Source organism: Cariama cristata, unplaced genomic scaffold (genome assembly GCF_000690535.1).
Source record: "Cariama cristata isolate BGI_N322 unplaced genomic scaffold, ASM69053v1 scaffold21639, whole genome shotgun sequence".
NCBI classification, from domain to species: Eukaryota; Metazoa; Chordata; class Aves; order Cariamiformes; family Cariamidae; genus Cariama; species Cariama cristata.
In genome coordinates this window covers 12,130-31,395 of record NW_009636606.1, presented here as the reverse complement: position 1 = coordinate 31,395, position 19,266 = coordinate 12,130, and the positions used below count along the sequence as shown (strand labels likewise).

Below are 19,266 nucleotides of genomic sequence, written 5' to 3'. Positions count from 1 at the left end.
CGGGCTCCTCTGTGGAAAGAAAGAGCAAAAATACCCAACCCAGAGTTTTAAGCACAATTTTAGCAGTTGGTACAGATTCCATGAAACTGCCCTGGGTGCTTGGGGTTTGATAACCGTCGCTGGCTACCCGCTGTAGCCGCCTCTCCGCTGTCTGTAATCCTGTGCGGGAGGAATTAGTGACCCTGTCAGCTGTTGATTAGAACTTTAGGAAACGCACTAACTTCCCCTCTCGCTGTTGAAACTTAGCTTTTGGTTGTGTGGTGTCAAGGGCGTCTTGGGTCTTTTTGTCTGATACCGTTTAAGAATTGCTGGATTCAATCCAAGATTCCGAAGTTGATATATATGTTAATTAAAACAGTTCCAAGATTTTACTTTTACAGTTTCTTTCAGCCACTTAGCCTTTGCTATCTGATTTCTTTAGTATTAGTCGTTTGAGGTTTAACTTTTCGTTTCTGAAATTCTTCACAGCTCTTCCTTGTTGCTATCTTTCACATTCTTTTCTCTTGCATCTCTTCTCTGTGCAAACAGCTCCTATTTCCTTTTTAAGCTTTTCTGTTTCATGGTTGTTCATGTCTTCTTTCCTGAATGCTTCAAGTCGCCTTCTCTCTAATAAATGCCAGATGTTGGCTGTTCTGTCCACTAAAATAGTTGTTTGTTTGTTTAAAGTTGACTATTTTAGTTTGAATGCTGCTGAAAAAGCAAGGCGATTATTTCTGTTGTGTATAAATGAAAACACCTAAGGAGAGATCTGGTGAAGTTTTGTTTTTACAACCTTCTGTGTTGTACTCCAATGTGTTCTGTGTAAATAGTTGTATCAAAAGCTTCAGAGCTCTTTTAGTGCTGTCCTCCTCTCACCTGAAAATAAAAGTAGCTCAGTTGCCACTTCTTCATATACTTTTGTAACACTTCTTTGTGTTTATAATTGAACAGGCAATGGAACCAAGTACAAAGATTTGTAAAATGGGCCTCGACAATAGGTATGAATTTTAACTTCTTTAGCTACTATTAATTGCTTGTGCAATGTGGATGGTTTTGCAGTTGGTTTTAGTCCATTAGTTGCTGAAAAGCTGTAGGGATTTTTAAATAAATATTCAATATCAGTTTAGTTTTTGAACACAGTATGCTGTAGCTGACCTAGCAGAAATCATCTTTAATGTGTTAACAACATTTTGAATAATTTTATCTGTCATATTTAGGTATACTCAACTTAGTGAAAACTGTTTCTTTTTGTGATATTTTCCTCTGAGTCCTTTTCTGATACAAATGTTGCAGTCTGTGAGAATTCGTTTTTAGATGTAATGGTATTTAAACAATATATGAAGGAAGGTAAAAAAATATTTAGCAAGATATTTTAAATTGACCTTATTGTCATGTTGTCTAAAAAGGTATGTTTTAGAATTCAGAGATATATTTTCATTTTATTAGTTAGTTTTAAACTATTTAGTTCTGCCTGTGAAGTCTCTGGCTGTGCTGGGCTTATATTTCGATCATGTTTTAACTGCTGTCATGAGGCTTAATAGAAGCTTATATGTCACTGTTTAAAAACCAAAAACAACCAACAAAAAGCTTCATACCTTCTTATTTCTTTGTGACTGCGTATCAGTGGGGAATAGTGCTCTTCAAAGAGATGTGAATCACTTCTATTGGAGAGCGACAGGTGGTAATTGTCTCCTAGTTGGTCCAGAAAGAACACAGTAAAAATACAAGCATCAACTTTTATGTTTAAATGTTATTTTAGGGTTAGAGTATATTTCTTGGATTCTAAAAGGAAAAAAAGACTTAAACCAAGCATACTTCTGCATAAGGGGAATCCTAAGGAAAAAAATCCAAGACTAGCATGGAAATGCTTTTGGATGAAACATGTTTTTTTGTTATTGGAAGACATACATAAACACTATAAATTATAAGAAAGAAATCTGAATTTTAAAATTGCTTTATTTCCAGGAATATTTTTTAGGATGTATTTCTTTTAAAAATTGCTTACTGTGCTTCATCCTTTTAAACAGGAGGTCGCAACATAGGGAAGATTCTTATCGCAAACCGAGGAGAAATTGCATGCAGAGTTATGCGAACAGCAAAAAAAATGGGTGTGAAGTCTGTAGCAGTTTATAGTGAAGCAGACAGAAATTCCATGCATGTAGCAATGGTGAAGTATATTAATTTTCTGATTAATGTTCATTCACAACAGTATTTCTCATTAATAAGTTCAATGTGAAAGTAGATTTTGGTGCTAATGCAGTTGATTTTCACCTCTGCAGCTCTGCAGAGTCACTTCCAAGTTTTCCTTGAATGAGTGAAAAGTTTGCCTAGTCTCTGTCTCACCACCTGACAACTTTACAGGAAGCACCCTAAAGTTTGGTGCTCTAACTCTGGAGTAGCCACTGAGGGTTAGAGAATGGACTCTGATTTGGGGAAGAAAGTCAGAATTTGTTTTACCCAGTTGAGTCGCTCCACTGGCAAGAGAGGCAGTGATTTAAACTGTTGCATGCTAGCAGTCTGATAAACAACGTAATTAGCTCAGAAATTCAGTTGAATTTGCAATTTGCTTTTTATTGTCTAATAAACAGTCTGTGTTATATGTATTTTCTCTGTAACAGGCAGATGAAGCGTATTGCATTGGTCCAGCACCCTCACAGCAGAGTTATTTGGCCATGGAGAAAATAGTGCAGGTGGCCAAGGTTTCAGCAGCACAGGTAAGTAGATCATGACCTTAAATCTTCCATGACTTCCATGCTTCTTAGTTCTTTATTTTTACCCGTGGTGTTTCCATCTTGTGTTTTCTCAGCACTCTACTGAAGTTTCAGGGTTTTCTAAGCTAAACTGATATCAAAGTGGGCTGGTAACATTATTCTGTTTTAGGCTATTCATCCAGGTTATGGTTTCCTCTCAGAAAACACGGAGTTTGCAGAGTTGTGCAAGCAAGAGGGAATCATCTTCATAGGTCCGCCTTCATCTGCTATCAGAGATATGGGTATTAAGAGGTATCTCTTTCTGATTTGTTACTTGGCTATACAATTTACAGTTTGGCAAAGCTACTTTTGTTAACAAATGACCAATTGCTCCATAATTGTTTTATTCTGTCAGTTTTCGTTGTCTTTTATTTTTATGGCTTTCTTCGAAGGAATAAGCTCCAGGCTTATAGATATGGGATTCCTGTAGAGATAGAAACAATCAAGATTGTTCAGTTATTAGGCTTTTGGTAATTAAATACCTAACTGATGCTAGTTTTCCAGAATTGGGGCATTGCAGTTATATAAGTAAGGGTTCATCAGTCAGATTGGAGTCTTGTATATTGGTCAAAAGAACTGTGGAAAAGAAATAACCCCCATCAGGAGTTATTGTGGCTCATGTAAAATGGGGTGGTAAGTTTTGTTCATCACAGAGGATCTTATTCTTAGCTACTTAAATCAAAGAAGTGTTTCCAGGGCGTGAAGTATAAATCAAGAATATGGAAATAAGGATATTACTAACACATGAACTGTTTAATATTAATTTCAGATAATTAATTTTTATCACTTCCTAATGTGAGACTAAATTACCTCTGTAATTTAGCTAGTTTTGCATGCATATTTGAAGTTATAGTTGTTACACTCAGGCGTTTTATGTGTGGTGTGAATCCAGCCTGTATCATGAAAAGAGTTTTGCCTTTGTAGAACTTTAAATATAGTTTTGGCAGGATACAGTGTTGTAATTTGACAGTGTTAGGTTCTGGCCTCTGTAATGTGGATCAAAAGATAGGAGAGAACAGCAAGCCTGAAACTGACTACCGCTTTTATGTGGAGGGCTTGGAGAAAAAAAAATCCCTACTTGAAGTGTTTGATTAATTACAATGCAATCCTATGTAACCCAGTTATGTAAGTAGTCCTGTGGAGGTCAGTGGAACTACTTTTGTGAGGAGCGTTAATATTGGGAACATATACAGGTTTAGAGCTTAAAGTAAGAAAAACATATTATTATCATTCTAAACATAAAACTATTCTGTCAAAGCACTTCCAAAGCTATAATGTCTGCTGCTGGCGTTCCTGTTGTTGAAGGTTATCATGGAGAAGATCAATCAGATGAGTGTTTAAAGGAACATGCCAAGAGAATAGGATATCCAGTAATGATTAAAGCTGTTCGTGGAGGTGGAGGGAAGGTAAAGGAACATCACTGTTCATCACATGGTTTAAAGTTATCATGTCTTAGTATCTGTAACTGAATTATCTAAAAGAAATCTGAAGACAAAGAAACTGGAAAACTACTTTTCATTAAAATTTATTATTAATGTGCAATCTAGCACTATGAAATTTCATTTCCTTTTGTTGTGCAGTCTGGCACAAGATAAGTAGCTGCTATAAATTGGAAAAGTTTTGTTTATTTCAATGGATCTCCAGTAATTCACATAAGCAGAAAAGTTGTCTTATGTATTTGTTTGTGTGAAATTAGATGACTTCAAATTGTTACTTTGTGATAGCTTCTGTGACTTTTTTTGCTAACAGTTTTAAATGTTGCATAAGAAGTGATTAGAGATACCATTGAAGTATTTGGTGTCTAGACACTTGTTAATGTATGGTGAATTCTCTGTCTAAATCTGAGTTTACTCTGAAATTAATTTCTATAAAAATGACATGATAGAGAATTTTAATTATTTCCAAAATACCTATATTTGTTTTGTAATGAAACCAGTTTTTCTCTGCCAAACTTAGAAAAATTCTATGATATTTAAGAATAAAATTGAATTTTTTACTCATCCATATTAATGGAATGATAATATCTATTTTTTTACACGTTTTATGGCGCTTTCACTCAGGTTTAGTAGGATTATCTTACTGGAAGTTGATACACAAGTTTGCTAAAGTTTAAGAAAGAAGAGAAAAGTGTTATTGTTAAGCTAGTTTCTTGCTGTTTGTGTGCAACAAGGATTTTTGTGTACCATATTTTTAGATGTTTAGATAATGTTTTTTTCTGTATATTAGGGCATGAGAATTGCTCACTCAGAAAAGGAGTTCCTGGACCAACTAGAATCAGCTAGAAGAGAAGCAAAGAAGTCTTTCAATGATGATGCGATGCTGATTGAGAAATTTGTAGATAATCCAAGGTGAAAAAGAGATGTTTTAATATAAAAACTGTAATGTTTATTCTACTGTTAAGTAAACATAACTGGTTTAGTAATAGGATGAAACTTGGTCTTGTATGTTTTATTTACACTATGGCAGGTGTTAATTTAGTCAAAATTGTTTATAATGTATTGAATGTCTTGTAGTGACTTTGTTTTGAATGATAAGAACTAAAATACCACTGTTTAGGAGACATGGCAGTGACATTTAATGACAATGATATTCCTCCTTGAGTTGAGCTTTCTAAGCTTGATTTACATCTAGAATCACTTTATAATATTTAAACTGCAGACCTGAGTCAAGCTGTCATGGTGTTTCTGCTGCCCTCAGGTGTACTAAACTAGTTATTTAATCTTTCTCTATTTTGATATTTAAAACAGAAGTGATAGTCTTTAGCTTATGCCTGACCTGTGAAACGGAGCTAATTTGGTTTTTTATAAAGAACTTCTCACAGAGGTCTGTTTGATAGTCTGGTACTTTACATCTGTTTTTCTTGAAGCATGACTATAAAGAAAGCATTTATTCTAAAGAAACTGTGGGCCTGCTTATGCTGTCAGATGGGCATGAGAAAAATCTCATTAAATTGCGGGGGAATTTCTTTTCCCAGCGTCAGAGGATTATCAGAATGATGACAGATTTTTGTTAGTTTTATAGATAGAACGAAGTTCTGCCACCTTATAGTTGTCTTCTGAAATGGTGTGTTGAAATAAACAATGTTATTCCTGAGCCAGGGCTGCTCCCTCTTGTGAATTGCTACACAATAAATTTATGAGGGAAATCATCATTAGCAAATAATAGTGAAGTGGTTTTACTTTTATTATGATGACGAAGAAAGAGATAGCAGCCTTTAGATATGTATCTTGTTTAGCCTACAACCTATGAGGTTTCACTGCAGTAGCTGGCATTTAGAATCCTGTTTCATTTAGGAGATTGAGGAAATGTAAAACAGTTGAAATCCTGCATAATAGCAGCCTCGTGTCTACATTTTTGGCTATTTGAGGGCAGACACTTAAACCTATAAGAAGTCCTACTGAAGTGTACAGGACTGCATACAAGTTCAAAGTCTGTTTGGGTGAAGTCAATTGCAGGATTGGAGCTTTACTGAAATATGTTGAAACATTTATTATTATGGAACAGGCATGTTGAAGTCCAAGTATTTGGTGACCAGCATGGCAATGCAGTGTATTTGTTTGAAAGAGACTGCAGTGTGCAAAGGAGACATCAGAAGATCATTGAAGAGGCACCAGGGGTGAGCAGAAAGTTCTTATATTTTTTTATGAACTGATATATTTTTGAAGTAATTGCTAACCCCTATCAGATTTATTTAGTGGGTCGTAATTAATTTGTAATTCTCAGTACCTGTTCTAATTTTGCTCTAGAAAATGTCCTAACTGAAAAAATTACTTTCTTTAGGAAAATGATTCTCAGAGAAAAATTATGTAGATTTCAAGTATAACATTGGTAAGGATTTCACTACAGTTGCTAAATACTGCAAAATACTCGTGCGTAGTAGGTTTAATATTACCAAAATTCGCATGAATTTATAATCTTTTGTATTACTATTATTTACAGCCAGGAATTAATCCTGAAGTTCGAAAGAGACTTGGAGAAGCTGCAGTCAAAGCAGCTAAAGCAGTGAATTATGTGGGAGCAGGTAGGTCTGTGGAGGTATGGCTGCTCCAGAGGTATGCTTTTAACTGAATAAGAATTTTAAGCCTCAAGGTTAATGGCATCTGATTGTTTTAGAGTATGACACACATCCCCCAATTTTTTTGAGGTTTAAGCAAGTAATCAGATCATTAATTCTGACGTAATTACAAATTTAAATTGGCATAGCTGGTCTGAGGTCAAGACCAGTGGCAGCTGAAGATTAGAAAGAAAAAATTTCAGAGCAGATACTTCAATCAACTAGATTGTTGTTGGAAAGTGAGCATTTTGAATGTTAGTAAGTTTGAGCAGAGCACGGGGAAAAATAATTTCTCTTTCAGCATACAAAGAATAATACTTTATATTGAAACAAAGAGTGAAGCTTTTAAAAGAAAAACACAACTCACTGTCTGTAAAGTCCACACTATTTCCCAGATGAAAAATAACCTGCTAAAATTATTTGTGACTTTCTTTTCTCACTGCTTTCTTTGGATACTTACTTTTAAAAAATAATTACACATCCTATACATATACATAATACTTCAAAGAGTCTTGATGCACTTTTTACAGCTCTAACGAAATACAATTCTAATGAAATGCAGCTCTTACTGTAGAAGAGAATGGCTACTAAACAGTACAGGATATGTAAATGTGCAAGGAAACAACCCTTCTATTTTCAGACCTCAATTGTGTGACCCTTTAAGATAATTTGTATAGAATTTAATGAAATTCAGTGTATCTGATTTAGGAAATAATAGTCTTGTCCTAGCATAAGTGAATTAAGTGTCTTACGTGTCCATTTTGAAAAAGTCTTGTTTTGATTAAATGCCCTTTTATTAAATACTTCAGGAACAGTGGAATTTATTATGGACTCCCAACATAATTTTTACTTCATGGAAATGAATACCAGACTGCAAGTAGAGCACCCAGTTACAGAGATGATCACCGGAACAGACTTGGTGGAATGGCAGCTTAGGGTAAGAGTTAATTGATTTTTACATGTAGAGTTCCTCTTGTCTGGTGTATAGTGCTCTTTGATATTGCCTATGAGACACAGATAGGTTTTCAGATCCTCATCTCCTATTCAGCTAATAGGGTAGAGTTTTCTTTGCTCTGAAGGAATATCTTGTATTACTGTATTTGATTGTAGAACATTGTGTAGATGCTCTGAATTCCAACAAAGTTCTCTTTCAGTTGTGTAGAGGAAAAACATTTTTTAAAGCATATTTAGAGAGGTTGTAGAGAATGTGGAAAGTGGGGAGGAGTAGGGTCCTGATCTTTCCCTTGCTATGCTGAAAATTTTTTAAAACTCTAGTTCAAATTTCTCACTCTCCCGAAAGTAATTCTTGGATCAGGCTGTAGGAGGAAAAATCTTCACAAAAACTGGTGTTATACCAGTATAGTCACATTCTAAAATAAATGTATATTTGTGGGATCTGGAAATGGGCTATTTCCTCACACACCCAATTTGCAGAGAGATTATTCACATGTTCAAATGATAACAGGAAGTTTTGGTCCTTAGGGAACTGGAAATGAAAAACAATTCTGGTTAGATGAATCCAAAAGTGAGGACAGCAGCACATGTTGAGCTCAAGTAGATAGGATGGGGGAGTGTTTAGTGTAACCAGAAAAAAAACTAGAATGGCAAATTGTTGTGGTTTAACCCCAGCCAGCAACTAAGCCCCACACAGCTGCTTGCTCAATCCCTCCTTGTGGGACGGGGAAGAGAATTGGAAGAGTAAAAGTGAGAAAACTTGTGGGTTGAGATAAAGATGGTTTAATAGGTAACGCAAAAGTCACCTGTGCAAGCAAAGCAAAACAAGGAATTCATTCACCACTTCCCATAGGCAGGCAGGTGTTCAGCCATCCCCAGGAAAGCAGGGCTCCATCACATGTAACAGTTACTTGGGAAGACAAACGCCGTCACTCTGAACATTATGCCCTTCCTCCTTCTTCCCCCAGCTTTACATGCTGAGCATGACATCATATGGTATGGAATATACCTTTGATCAGCCGGGGTCAGCTGTCCCAGCTGTGTCCCCTCTCAGCTTCTTGTGCCCCCCAAGCCTACTCGCTGGTGGGGTGAGGAGCAGAAAAGGCCTTGACTCTGGGTAAGCCCTGCTCAGCAGTAACTAAAACATCCCTGTGTTATCAACAGTGTTTTCAGCACAAATCCAAAACATAGCCCCATGCTACCTACTATGAAGAAATTTAACTCAATTATAGCCAAAACCAGCACACAAAAGCTGATGCAAGGAGGAACTTTTGGCTTCCTGATCTGGGGATGGAAATTGAGCATTGAGTGCTGAGTTGGAGCAGGGATCAAACAATACTGGAAGAAAAAGAGATAAGGTGGAAAGGTTCAGTGGTCTTGGCATGTGGCTTAGTGAGCCAATAGATAAAAATGTCTGTCAGTTCTTGGAGAGATTGTGTTTGTGGATCTGTATAGTACTGATCTGTCTTTGAAGACTAAGTTATATTCTGCTGTCTTTGCTGGCAGAAGGCAGAGTATGGAAAACCCCTGACACTTCAAAAGAAAAGGAAATGTTGCTACAAATTTTTTTAGGAACTTGTGTTTTCCCATGTAGATGGAAATTGTGTGACTTCCTGGTAAAGGGTCTCCCCTGTGCTTAACGGCATCAGGCTGCTTGTTACTATTTTGTCCCTAAAAGCCCTGTTTTTTCAGTCTCAAACTGGTGTGTTGCTGGTGTGTTTTGGTATTCCTGTATTTGTAATGTGAATTCCTTTGAGTAATAAAATGATGTTTCTTTCATCATTAGAAATTCTTGAATAGTTAGAAATCCCCTTAGAGAAACATTCCCTTAAATGTGCAAGGTCCCACAGTATACAGAAGAATCAACAGCATATGCCAGTAGTGCTGGCTGCCAGTAATCCATTTTATCATCTGCTTTTGGAGCAATTTTTGTCTAACAAAATCTTGTCTTAGTTGATTAGGCTTTAACTTAAACATTTAGTTATATTTTTGACATAACCAGTAGAAAAAAATTAGACTGTTTTTCATTATGTTTTAGCTGTGTGAAATAGGAGGTCAGTTTACACAATAATGGTTCAAAACCCTTTGACTGGTAGGGTGGGAAGGAGTAGCTTCAGAATTAGCCTTTTATGACCTACCACTTTTTTCTCCTTGTGCTTTTTCTAATGTGCTTTCTAGTTGTTCATGTTTAGAAGAAAGATATTTAATATTTCATGCATTGGCACTCCACAATATTGATCTTGCATTAAACAAAAAACCTATTGTTTTCAGGTTGCAGCAGGAGAGAAGATTCCCCTAATGCAGGAGGAGATTCTGCTCCAGGGCCATGCATTTGAAGCTAGAATATATGCGGAAGACCCTAATAATAACTTTATGCCGGGGGCTGGGCCATTGTTGCACTTATCCACCCCACCACCTGATAGTTTCACCAGGATAGAAACAGGAGTCAGACAAGGTAAAACTGAAGGCAGTGGTGTAATCAGAAATATTTAGCGTCAAAAGCTTTTCTTTGTAAGCATTTCCCTCTTTGGCCTAAATAAGTTTGTCTGACAGAGTGTTGTTACAAAGGCAAATCTCTACAGAATTATTCTTCCTTGTGATTGTCCATGTACTTTTGGTCAATCACTGAATATTTTATTTACCTCTATCCAAACTATTGTGCATTGGATCATGCTGATTATATGCTCATCACAATTTATCAAGCTGCATTCTGATTGCAAGAAAGAAAACCGAATTTGAGTAATGTTACCTCTACAAAAGTCTGTACTGAAGTTGTCCTTCAAATTGAAATGCCCAGTCACATCGTTAAAGATTAGTGTTCTTTAAGGACATAGAGAAATGTGGCCATCAATTGTGTCAAGAGTTTAATGCCATATGGTGTGCAGTACTATGCATTACCAACTTTCAGAAATACTTGATTTAGTGTTACAGCATTTTTTTAATATATTTTAGGTGATGAGGTTTCCGTTTATTATGATCCAATGATTGCAAAGCTAGTTGTTTGGGCTGAGGATCGTCAAGCAGCACTGAGAAAGTTGCGATACAGTTTGCATCAATATAATGTAAGTATAAGGAACCCAGTATGATTTCAGATCTTGAGCTAACTTTGTGAACATCTTGAGGTAACAGAACATGGATAAAATACTACATTAAAACAAAAGTGGTTTCTAAGAGGGAGCCTACATTGCTACTACCATTTCAGATTTCATTACTTATTTTCAGGAGCTGTATTTTTTCCTAATTTGCAAACTGTTTTCCTTGGTGGAGTGAGTAGAGATAAGTGTGAAGTCCAGTTTTACCACAAACATAAGAAAAATCTATGTGTGTCTTCAGTTGGATGATGCAGCCGGGACTTTGTAGGAGTAAGACTAAACAGCAACATTTTCAATTGTAGTGTGAGCTTTCTCAAACATAAAGGAATTTCTAGGTGGAATTTGTGTCAGATGATGTTTGCTTGTAATTTCTAGTTGGTAAAAACAGTTAAATTTTTAGACTATACATGTGGTAAAGAAATACAGAAAGTTTTTCATGCTGTCAGGTGTTTTTAAGAAGTGGTCCCTTTTTCCCCTATAAAAACTACAGGTATTGTATCTATTTTCAAAAGTGGAATTCAGAAGGTTTGATTTCAGATGAAACTCAATATTATTTATACAAAATTAATTTACACTTCTAAATCATCAACATAAACATGATTGAAGTACAGAAGTTGCTTGGCCCATTATTGTTTTAGCTAAAAAAGAAGATTACTGCAAGTGAAAGAGATAAAAGAATTCCCTTGGTTTTTTTTCAGAATTTCCTTAGTAGTTCTGTCAATAAATATTGACAGCACAATATAGTTACCAGTTTCACTGATTTCCCTAAAATAATTATTTCTATTTTCATGTTGTTAACTTAGGTATTTTACAGTACAGGAAATGGATAATATCTAGTAAATTTGTAAAAGCCACTGCTCCCATTTGTTACTATTAAAAGATCAAATATGGACTATCTGAAACTATTGTAACTCATTTTTAATAAGAGGCACTTTTAATATTAGGAATATTCTTTTAAAAAAATCATACTTTGAGTATTTAAAACAGTAGGGTTTTTTTTCCTAAATTACCTCCCACTCCTATTGCTGGGAAACTTTCTTTGACTTCACAATGGACAAAGGTAGTGTTTTGAAAACAGTGCTTTTGAGAAAGCTACTCTTGCGGGTTTTTTGTGTTTTTTTTTTTCTTCTTTTTGAAAGCAATGGTTTCACTGGTAATAAAGCAGACCAGTTGAATTAATTACATTTTATTGATAAACTGTGTGTTTTGATGGTGCTGTCTGAAGAAAGATATCATCTATGTATAAGTTGAGCAGAAAACCATATATTCATTCATAATTTCCTTTCAATTTGGCAATATGCTGCTTTGTCTTTACAGATTGTAGGATTAAGCACTAATATTGATTTCTTACTGAGCCTGTCAGGACACCCACAGTTTGAGGCTGGAAATGTGCACACTAATTTTATTCGTCAACACCATGATGAACTATTTCCAACCAAAAAGGCAACCCCACATGAAGTTATGTGTCAGGCAGCTCTAGGACTCATACTGAAAGAGAAAATGCTATCAGATGCTTTTAGAGATCAGTCAGATGGTAAGGATCATTCTTCTTTTGTTTTGTTTTTTACTTGTGACTGGATGAGACACTGCCGTGAGCTCATGTGCAGTTATTTAATTTGGGTGCTCCCTTTTTGCCTTACTTTGTGCCTGCTGAGGGTTCTGCATTCTGGCATCTGTCAGATATTTACACACAGAGCAGACTATAACTTTTGTTAAGGGTCAGATATTGAATATATCACCACTGTAATGTACAGACTGATTCTCACAGCATTTCAGATAGGCACTATCTGAAAGACCTTGGGATTCATAAACAGTGTCACTGTGTACTCTTTGCTCTTTGCAAGCATAAACAGACAGTATCTGTCACTATTATTGCTAGAGTTGGCCCAAGGTCTTCAGAGATAAAACTGACTCTGCTAGGATTGGTAGAGGCAGTAGGGTTTAATGGAATGAACAGGACTCCAGGAGTTGAACATTCCTCGGTTCTGACCCCGTTAATGGCTATGCCAGCGGGGCATGTGATTGCTGTTAACAAAAACTTCATATAAATCTAATATATGCTGCCAACAACCTCGTTAATTTTCTTTCTTCCTCCACTTTAACAGTCCTGGAAACGTAAGAGAGTGGGATTGGACAGATTCCCATACACTATTCCCTTGCTTCAGGAGATGAAGAACTCATCAGGCAATATCTGATAGCTGTATATCTGATTCATTCTCAAAACCACCAAATAATAGAAAACCTTTTAGTCTTCCCAGCCAATTTGCTGCCATCTTTGACTACTCTTACAGTTGGAGCCTTCACAGAATCATCAGGGTTGGAAGGGACCTCTGGAGATCAGGTTCACCTACAGCAAGTTGCACAGGAACGCGTCCAGAGGGGTTTTGAATATCTCCAGAGAAGGAGACTCCACAGCCTCTCTGGGCAGCCTGTTCCAGCGCTCTAAACCCTAAAGGTTAATCTGAATCTGCTATGTGGCAGTTGAATTCCCATACTTTCTTGTCCTGTTCAAGGATATGTTCATGGAGAAGAATCAATATACTCCTCCTTATTAAGTGCTGCCATTAGTGTCATGTTGTTCTGTAGGTTACACAGCATCAATTTATTCAGTGTTGAAGCTTGAGTGAGGGATTGTCACTATCTATTACAGTGCTTCCCCAATCTTTTGTGGGCAATATAAATATATGAGTATGATATTAGTAATAGTAGGACAGTGATTTTATGGTGTAAGTTCTAAGTATTGTGTTTTGCCAAAGCAGAATAAAAGTAATGTATGTGTATATTTTGTGTTTTAGATAAATTCTCACCATTTGCATCCAGCACTGGTAGAAGAATAAATATACGTTATACTAGAAAACTGTCTCTGCTGGATGGGGAAAACAGTAAGTGGATAAAATTGTTTTAACAGGTGCTTGAAAATTCAGGCTAAGAAACAGCAAGTAGAAGCAGTATGAGTTTATGCAATTTAAGCTAGGAATTCACAGAATTGCATGCTTAATCCACACTGTTAGATCTTGAGGATATGTAAATCAAATTCAAATGGCACTACTAATGTTCACCATTTAAATTAATAAGGTTGAGATTTTTAAGAGCTTAGTGCCATTGACTTTTTTTTAACTTCACTTCAATGTGAAAGTGCTCAGCACTTTTTCCCATCAAAAACCTGTTTTCTGTCCAGATAACTTAATATAGATTTCAGAGCATAACTTCAGGTGTTCATCTTTGAAAAACAAATTGTCTAGAATCAGTATGAAATCTGCAGTGTCTGCTACGCTGATCTGAAAATACTTGTTCTTTTCTTAGTATTGGTAGGTCTCTTTTTTATCAAGAAAGACAGACTAAATATTGTTTATATGTCATTATTCTCTAGATCCTATAATTAAATCTACTCACATAAACATATTTTGTTTTATTGAACAGTGGTGGATGTTGCTGTAAGTTACAATCAAGATGGGTCATACAACATGCAGGTATAAGTCTAATTTTTCTGGCTATTTCATAAGATAAAAGAAGAATCAGTTTCTCGTAGTCTTCCCATGGTATTAAATGTTACTGAAGTTGCTTGGTAATTACTGATACAGGGTTCTATTTTTGGTTTGCTTGCAGCCGTTGCTGTAGACGATTATTTTGGCCTGAAATTATCTTTGCTAGATGCTGGATTGGCACAGAAAAGCTACTAAAATGCTTCTGAAAATAAGGCTAAGAAAAGCATTTGGTTTTTTCGGTATTTAAAGATCTTAACTCTTTATTTTCCTCTTCCTTAAATTTGTCTTTCTAAAACATTGGAGGGTTAGATTTAAATCTGCATTTAAAAAGACTTTTTTTCCACAGGACTCCTGCTTTATTCTGTGCATGAGATGGATCTCCTGTGGGATAAATAAAAGCTTTCTAGAGCATTATCTGTAAGATAACACTTTTTTTTATTTTGAAGATAGAAATTGGAAAGTGATTACTAAATGAGATGAGGAATGATGAGAGCAGTAAATCTTCTGGTTAAATAATTGAATGAGGCCACATAGAATTGGCTTCTTTCTCTGTCTACACTATAGATATCTTATAGGATACAACTCACGATGCTTTAAACATGGATATTTTTGTATGTACATGTGTGATAGTCTCCAGTTGTGTGGCTTATGGGCGTTGTGTTTTGTGGAGTGTTGAATATCCTTCTTGCACCGCCTGGAGTCTCTCAAATTTGGCCCCCAGAACGATTGCATATGCGAGAATGCAGTCTCTCTATAGTTCAGCTTCTTGTTTCCAATATTCAAAAAAGGGGAATTATGAGAGTAAGTCAGTACTTATTAACTGCTTAGACTGTATAGAGATGAGCATATTAGAAAAATAGTGAGAAAATTACTGTGCTTTCCTGTGTATAACCACATATTGCATAACTCAAACCCTTATTTCTACTGGTACGAATATTGAGATAAGCCACATCTCTCAAGTAATACCCAGGTTATTTTGAGTGTATTGATTACATATGTAATGCAGGAGAGCTTTTACACTTCAGGCTTATCTCATAGAAGTAACGTCAGCAAAAAATAAAAAGGCTGGAAGGAGTGTAGAGTGGGGCCTTTTGGGGAGGGGAGTTGTAACTAAGGAGAATGTAGACTCCCAGGGAAGAAGTAAGAATAGGGGTTGAGATGGAAATAGAAAGAAGCTGGAGAATAAGGGATGGAGAAACAGAATCGGGAGCTGATTATGAGGACAATGCCTCTGGAGTGCTACAAAACCTGTCCTGAGGCCAATCAACCAGAGCAGGTTGCTGGACCATGGAACTGGCAAGCACTCACAGTGCTGCCCAGGGTGTTGCCTGCCTTAATTTGCACCCCTGCTCAGGAATCTGATCAAGCAAACAATTTATTTTCTCACGGATTGGTATCAGATCAACATATATAATGCATGTTACAAGGTCTTCATTCAGTGGAAAAATAGTACGTGACTATATAAACGAAGGCTGAATTCTACCTCTACTCATAACATCCTGACAGACCAACAAGTTTCTGATTCTTTGCTCGGTGATGTTAGACTTAGAACTAAAAATACCAGTTAAATGTAATGCACTTATGTTCATATTCTTTGTATTCTGTCTTTGTATTCTGAAGTTGTGGCAGAGGTGCAGTTTCGATTGATGTAGATGAAAGGGTTACCAACAAATACATGACCTTTCTATTTGATCTTTCTTTTACAGTTTTGGTGTCCAATTGTTGCTTCTATTACCAATCTCCTCTACTCCTTTGTAGGTTTACTGAGTATATTGTAGTTTTCATACTATAAGCTTCCAAGACTGAGGAAGTTTCCTGTCTTTTGAAAAGCATTGTGGAATGTTATGTCAGCTGAATAGTATGGATTTTTCAGTTTGAAGAAGGTCAAGATGCTAGGACAAATTAAAAAATATTGGTTTCTAGTAGCATCACTGAACTGAATATTCTGATTTTATTTTCCCTGATAAATAGTATACCTTATCATTTTGCTGAGTGCTATTGTGTAGTTTATGATAAAAATCATCCTGGGAGAGTATATTAGCTAATATTCTCAGCTGATTGCATTGAGTATAGAATACAGTCTGTAAACTGAAAAATAAAGGATACCTAAGATTTAAAAAGATTTATTTTTTTTTAATTCCAGAATTATCTATGAAGAATCATAAGTTATGAGTGTATGCTACAAATACTATTTTTTTAGCTTATTGTTCATGAAGGGTTAGTCTTTGTCCTTATAAAAGCATTTAACTTTCAGATTCAAGATAAAATATTCCTGATTTCTGGGGAGATCTTCAGTGAAGGTGATTCAATTTACTTGAGGTCTTCAGTAAATGGAACAGTGTGTAAGTCCAAATTGGTCATTTTGGACAACACCATTTATCTCTTCTTTCCGGTAAAGTTCCTTTCTTTATTATCACAACTATAAAATTTCAGAGTTTTGTCCATGTAAATAAACAATATATATGGCAAGAGAATGTGAAAGAGAATCGTAATTTCAAGTTCTTATGTTGGCCCATAATGTTTCCATACTTGTTGGATTTGTAGCTATAATTAGAAGTTAGTTGCTTATGGTCAGTGAGTGAGAAAATGAATTACTTCTAGAAAGATTAGAAAGAGAAAATACAATTGAGTGATTCAGAGTTACAAATGATGGTTTGGGAGTGAGGAACACAAAATGTTAAAATGGTCAAGTATCTAAATTTGTCATAGAACAATAGCAAGTACTTCAAACTGACAATTATTTGAAAGTGCTTGTAAGTGTTATTTTTATTTCAGTTGCATTTTAAAAATTAAATGATAAGAAAACAATTGATACTGGTCTGAGGAAGGGTAACTTCAGCTAATATTAAAAAACTGGAATTATGAGTTACCATGGCATTATCTGTATTGCATGAATAATGGCTTTGACGGAAGAGGTACCCTAATTTGCATTATTAGGCTGGTGATTTTTTATTTGCAGTTGAAAAGATCACAGGGCTTTAAAGTAATGCAGTAACTGCAACGCTACAGGCTTGGGGAAGAGTGGCTGGAAAGCTGCCCAGCAGAGAAAGACTTGGGGGCGTTGGTCGACAGCTGGATGAATGTGAGCCAACAGTGTGCCCAGGTGGCCAAGAAGGCCAATGGCATCCTGACTTGTATCAGAAATAGTGTGGCCAGCAGGACCAGGGCAGTGATCATCCCCCTGTACTGGGCACTGGTGAGGCTGCACTTTGAGTGCTGTGTTCAGTTTTGGGCCCTTCACTACAAGAAAGACCTTGAGGTGCTGGAGCGAGTCCAGAGAAGGGCAATGAAGGTGGTGAAGGGTCTGGAGCACAAGTCTGAGGGAGAGCGGCTGAGGGAGCTGGGGGTGTTTAGCCTGGAGAAAAGGAGGCTGAGGGGAGACCATATTGCTCTCTACAACGACCTGAAAGGAGGTTGTAGTGAGGTAGGGGTCAGTCTCTTCTCCCAAGTAACAAGCAATAGGACAAGAGGAAATGGCCTCAAGTTGCACCAGGGGAGGTTTAGATTGGGTATAAGGAAGAATTTCTTCACCGAGAGGGTTGTCAAGTATTGGAACAGGCTGCCCAGGAAGTGGTGGAGTCACCATCCCTGGAGGTATTTAAAAGATGTGTAATGTGGTGCTTAGGCACATGGTTTAGTGGTGGACTTGGCCATGCTAGGTTTATGGTCGGACTTGATGATCTTAAAGGTCTTTTCCAACCTAAATGATTCTATGATAATAAAAATGTAATCCAAATAAGTAAATTATTAATGTATTAGTTTCAATAATTGACCTCTAGCTTTGAGTCCCTTAAGACTTTCAGCAGAGTGCAGTGAAAACTTTGCTGCTTCAATGATGAGGACAAAATAACTCACGCTGGAATGGCAAAGCTCAGTTTCCCTGTAGTACCAGAGTCCAGTCTGGGCTGGGGGATCCAGAAGAAATCACAGAAGTTTTAGGGTATGCATAGGATGTGGGGGAGAATGAGTCTTTGGGAAACTTTGGGTAGCAAGTCTGAGAGGAATTAGGGGATTTTGAATAACGGTGAGAATCTTTCACTAAACTTAGCACTGAATCCATTTTTTGGTAAATTGTAAAACTCTTACATTAACAATGCTTGGCAATGAAGATGCCATTGTCTTTCTTACTTGTTGCAGCAACCTGCCTACCCCTTGTGCAAACAGCCTTTACGCATGTGCTGTTGCTGCATGAGTAGGGAAGGTGTGGGTTTAGTACAAAGATCCATGTGGAGCCCCTTTTTCACAGGAGTAGTTCCTTCCTTGCTGACCCTTAGCAGCAGCAGGTGTGGCTTTTAAGGACTTGGACATTGGCAAAGTAGTAAGCATGTCAGCAGTCTGCCCTGACCCCAGTAGCGTGCCACCCTAAACAGTTGACTGGTTTGCCTAAAGCTGGATCTGTTCTTTCCCTGTATGTCAGCATGTGTACTAGTGGTATTATTTTATGTTGTTAACTCATTGATTTTATTTCTGTAGGAAGGTAGTGCTCAGATTGGCCTTCCTGTACCCAAGTACTTGTCTGCAGCGAGTTCAGTGGGGATTCAAAGTGCTGCTGTAGCGCCCATGACAGGCACAGTTGAAAAGGTAATTATAATAATACAGGTAGGAAATTAATTCTCCAAGTTCACTCTTCCAGAAATGGTGCTTGCTCCTGTACTGCCAGGAAAGAATCTGGGCCAGAAATATCAGTGCTGTGTGACTTCTCCCAATTGGAAAAAGCCCTGTTTATTCTGAGTTTTCAGCAGCCACCCAAGAGTTTTTCAGGCTTCTAGTCTTCTTTTTCTGCAGCTCTGGAAGATCTGAATATTTAAGTAATCCGACTGCTTAAATAATTTTTTCTTCATCTTAATGACTTTTTAAGTCAACGTTCCCTGAAGTATTATAGGCTGTATGATCCATTTCATCTAACCAAAAGAGCGAGATGCTAGATGCACTTGCAAAAAAAGAAATATTCA

The 19,266-nt window shown here is 36.7% G+C and overlaps 1 protein-coding gene across 1 annotated transcript in view; it reads left to right on the top strand.

The window, feature by feature from the left end:
* Positions 1-2,006: 2,006 nt before the first annotated feature.
* Positions 2,007-19,266, top strand: part of MCCC1 (methylcrotonoyl-CoA carboxylase 1 (alpha)) — a gene marked incomplete at its 5' end in the record, with an annotated part of 19,997 nt that continues 2,737 nt past the window's right edge. Inside the window, 15 exons of the mRNA XM_009707981.1 lie at positions 2,007-2,146; positions 2,598-2,693; positions 2,860-2,981; positions 3,988-4,135; positions 4,956-5,077; positions 6,234-6,345; positions 6,669-6,750; positions 7,593-7,720; positions 10,009-10,192; positions 10,690-10,799; positions 12,147-12,363; positions 13,625-13,711; positions 14,250-14,299; positions 16,569-16,706; positions 18,788-18,895. Of these exons, the coding sequence (XP_009706283.1) occupies positions 2,007-2,146; positions 2,598-2,693; positions 2,860-2,981; positions 3,988-4,135; positions 4,956-5,077; positions 6,234-6,345; positions 6,669-6,750; positions 7,593-7,720; positions 10,009-10,192; positions 10,690-10,799; positions 12,147-12,363; positions 13,625-13,711; positions 14,250-14,299; positions 16,569-16,706; positions 18,788-18,895 (1,844 nt within the window). The remainder of the gene's footprint in view (positions 2,147-2,597; positions 2,694-2,859; positions 2,982-3,987; positions 4,136-4,955; positions 5,078-6,233; positions 6,346-6,668; positions 6,751-7,592; positions 7,721-10,008; positions 10,193-10,689; positions 10,800-12,146; positions 12,364-13,624; positions 13,712-14,249; positions 14,300-16,568; positions 16,707-18,787; positions 18,896-19,266) is intronic.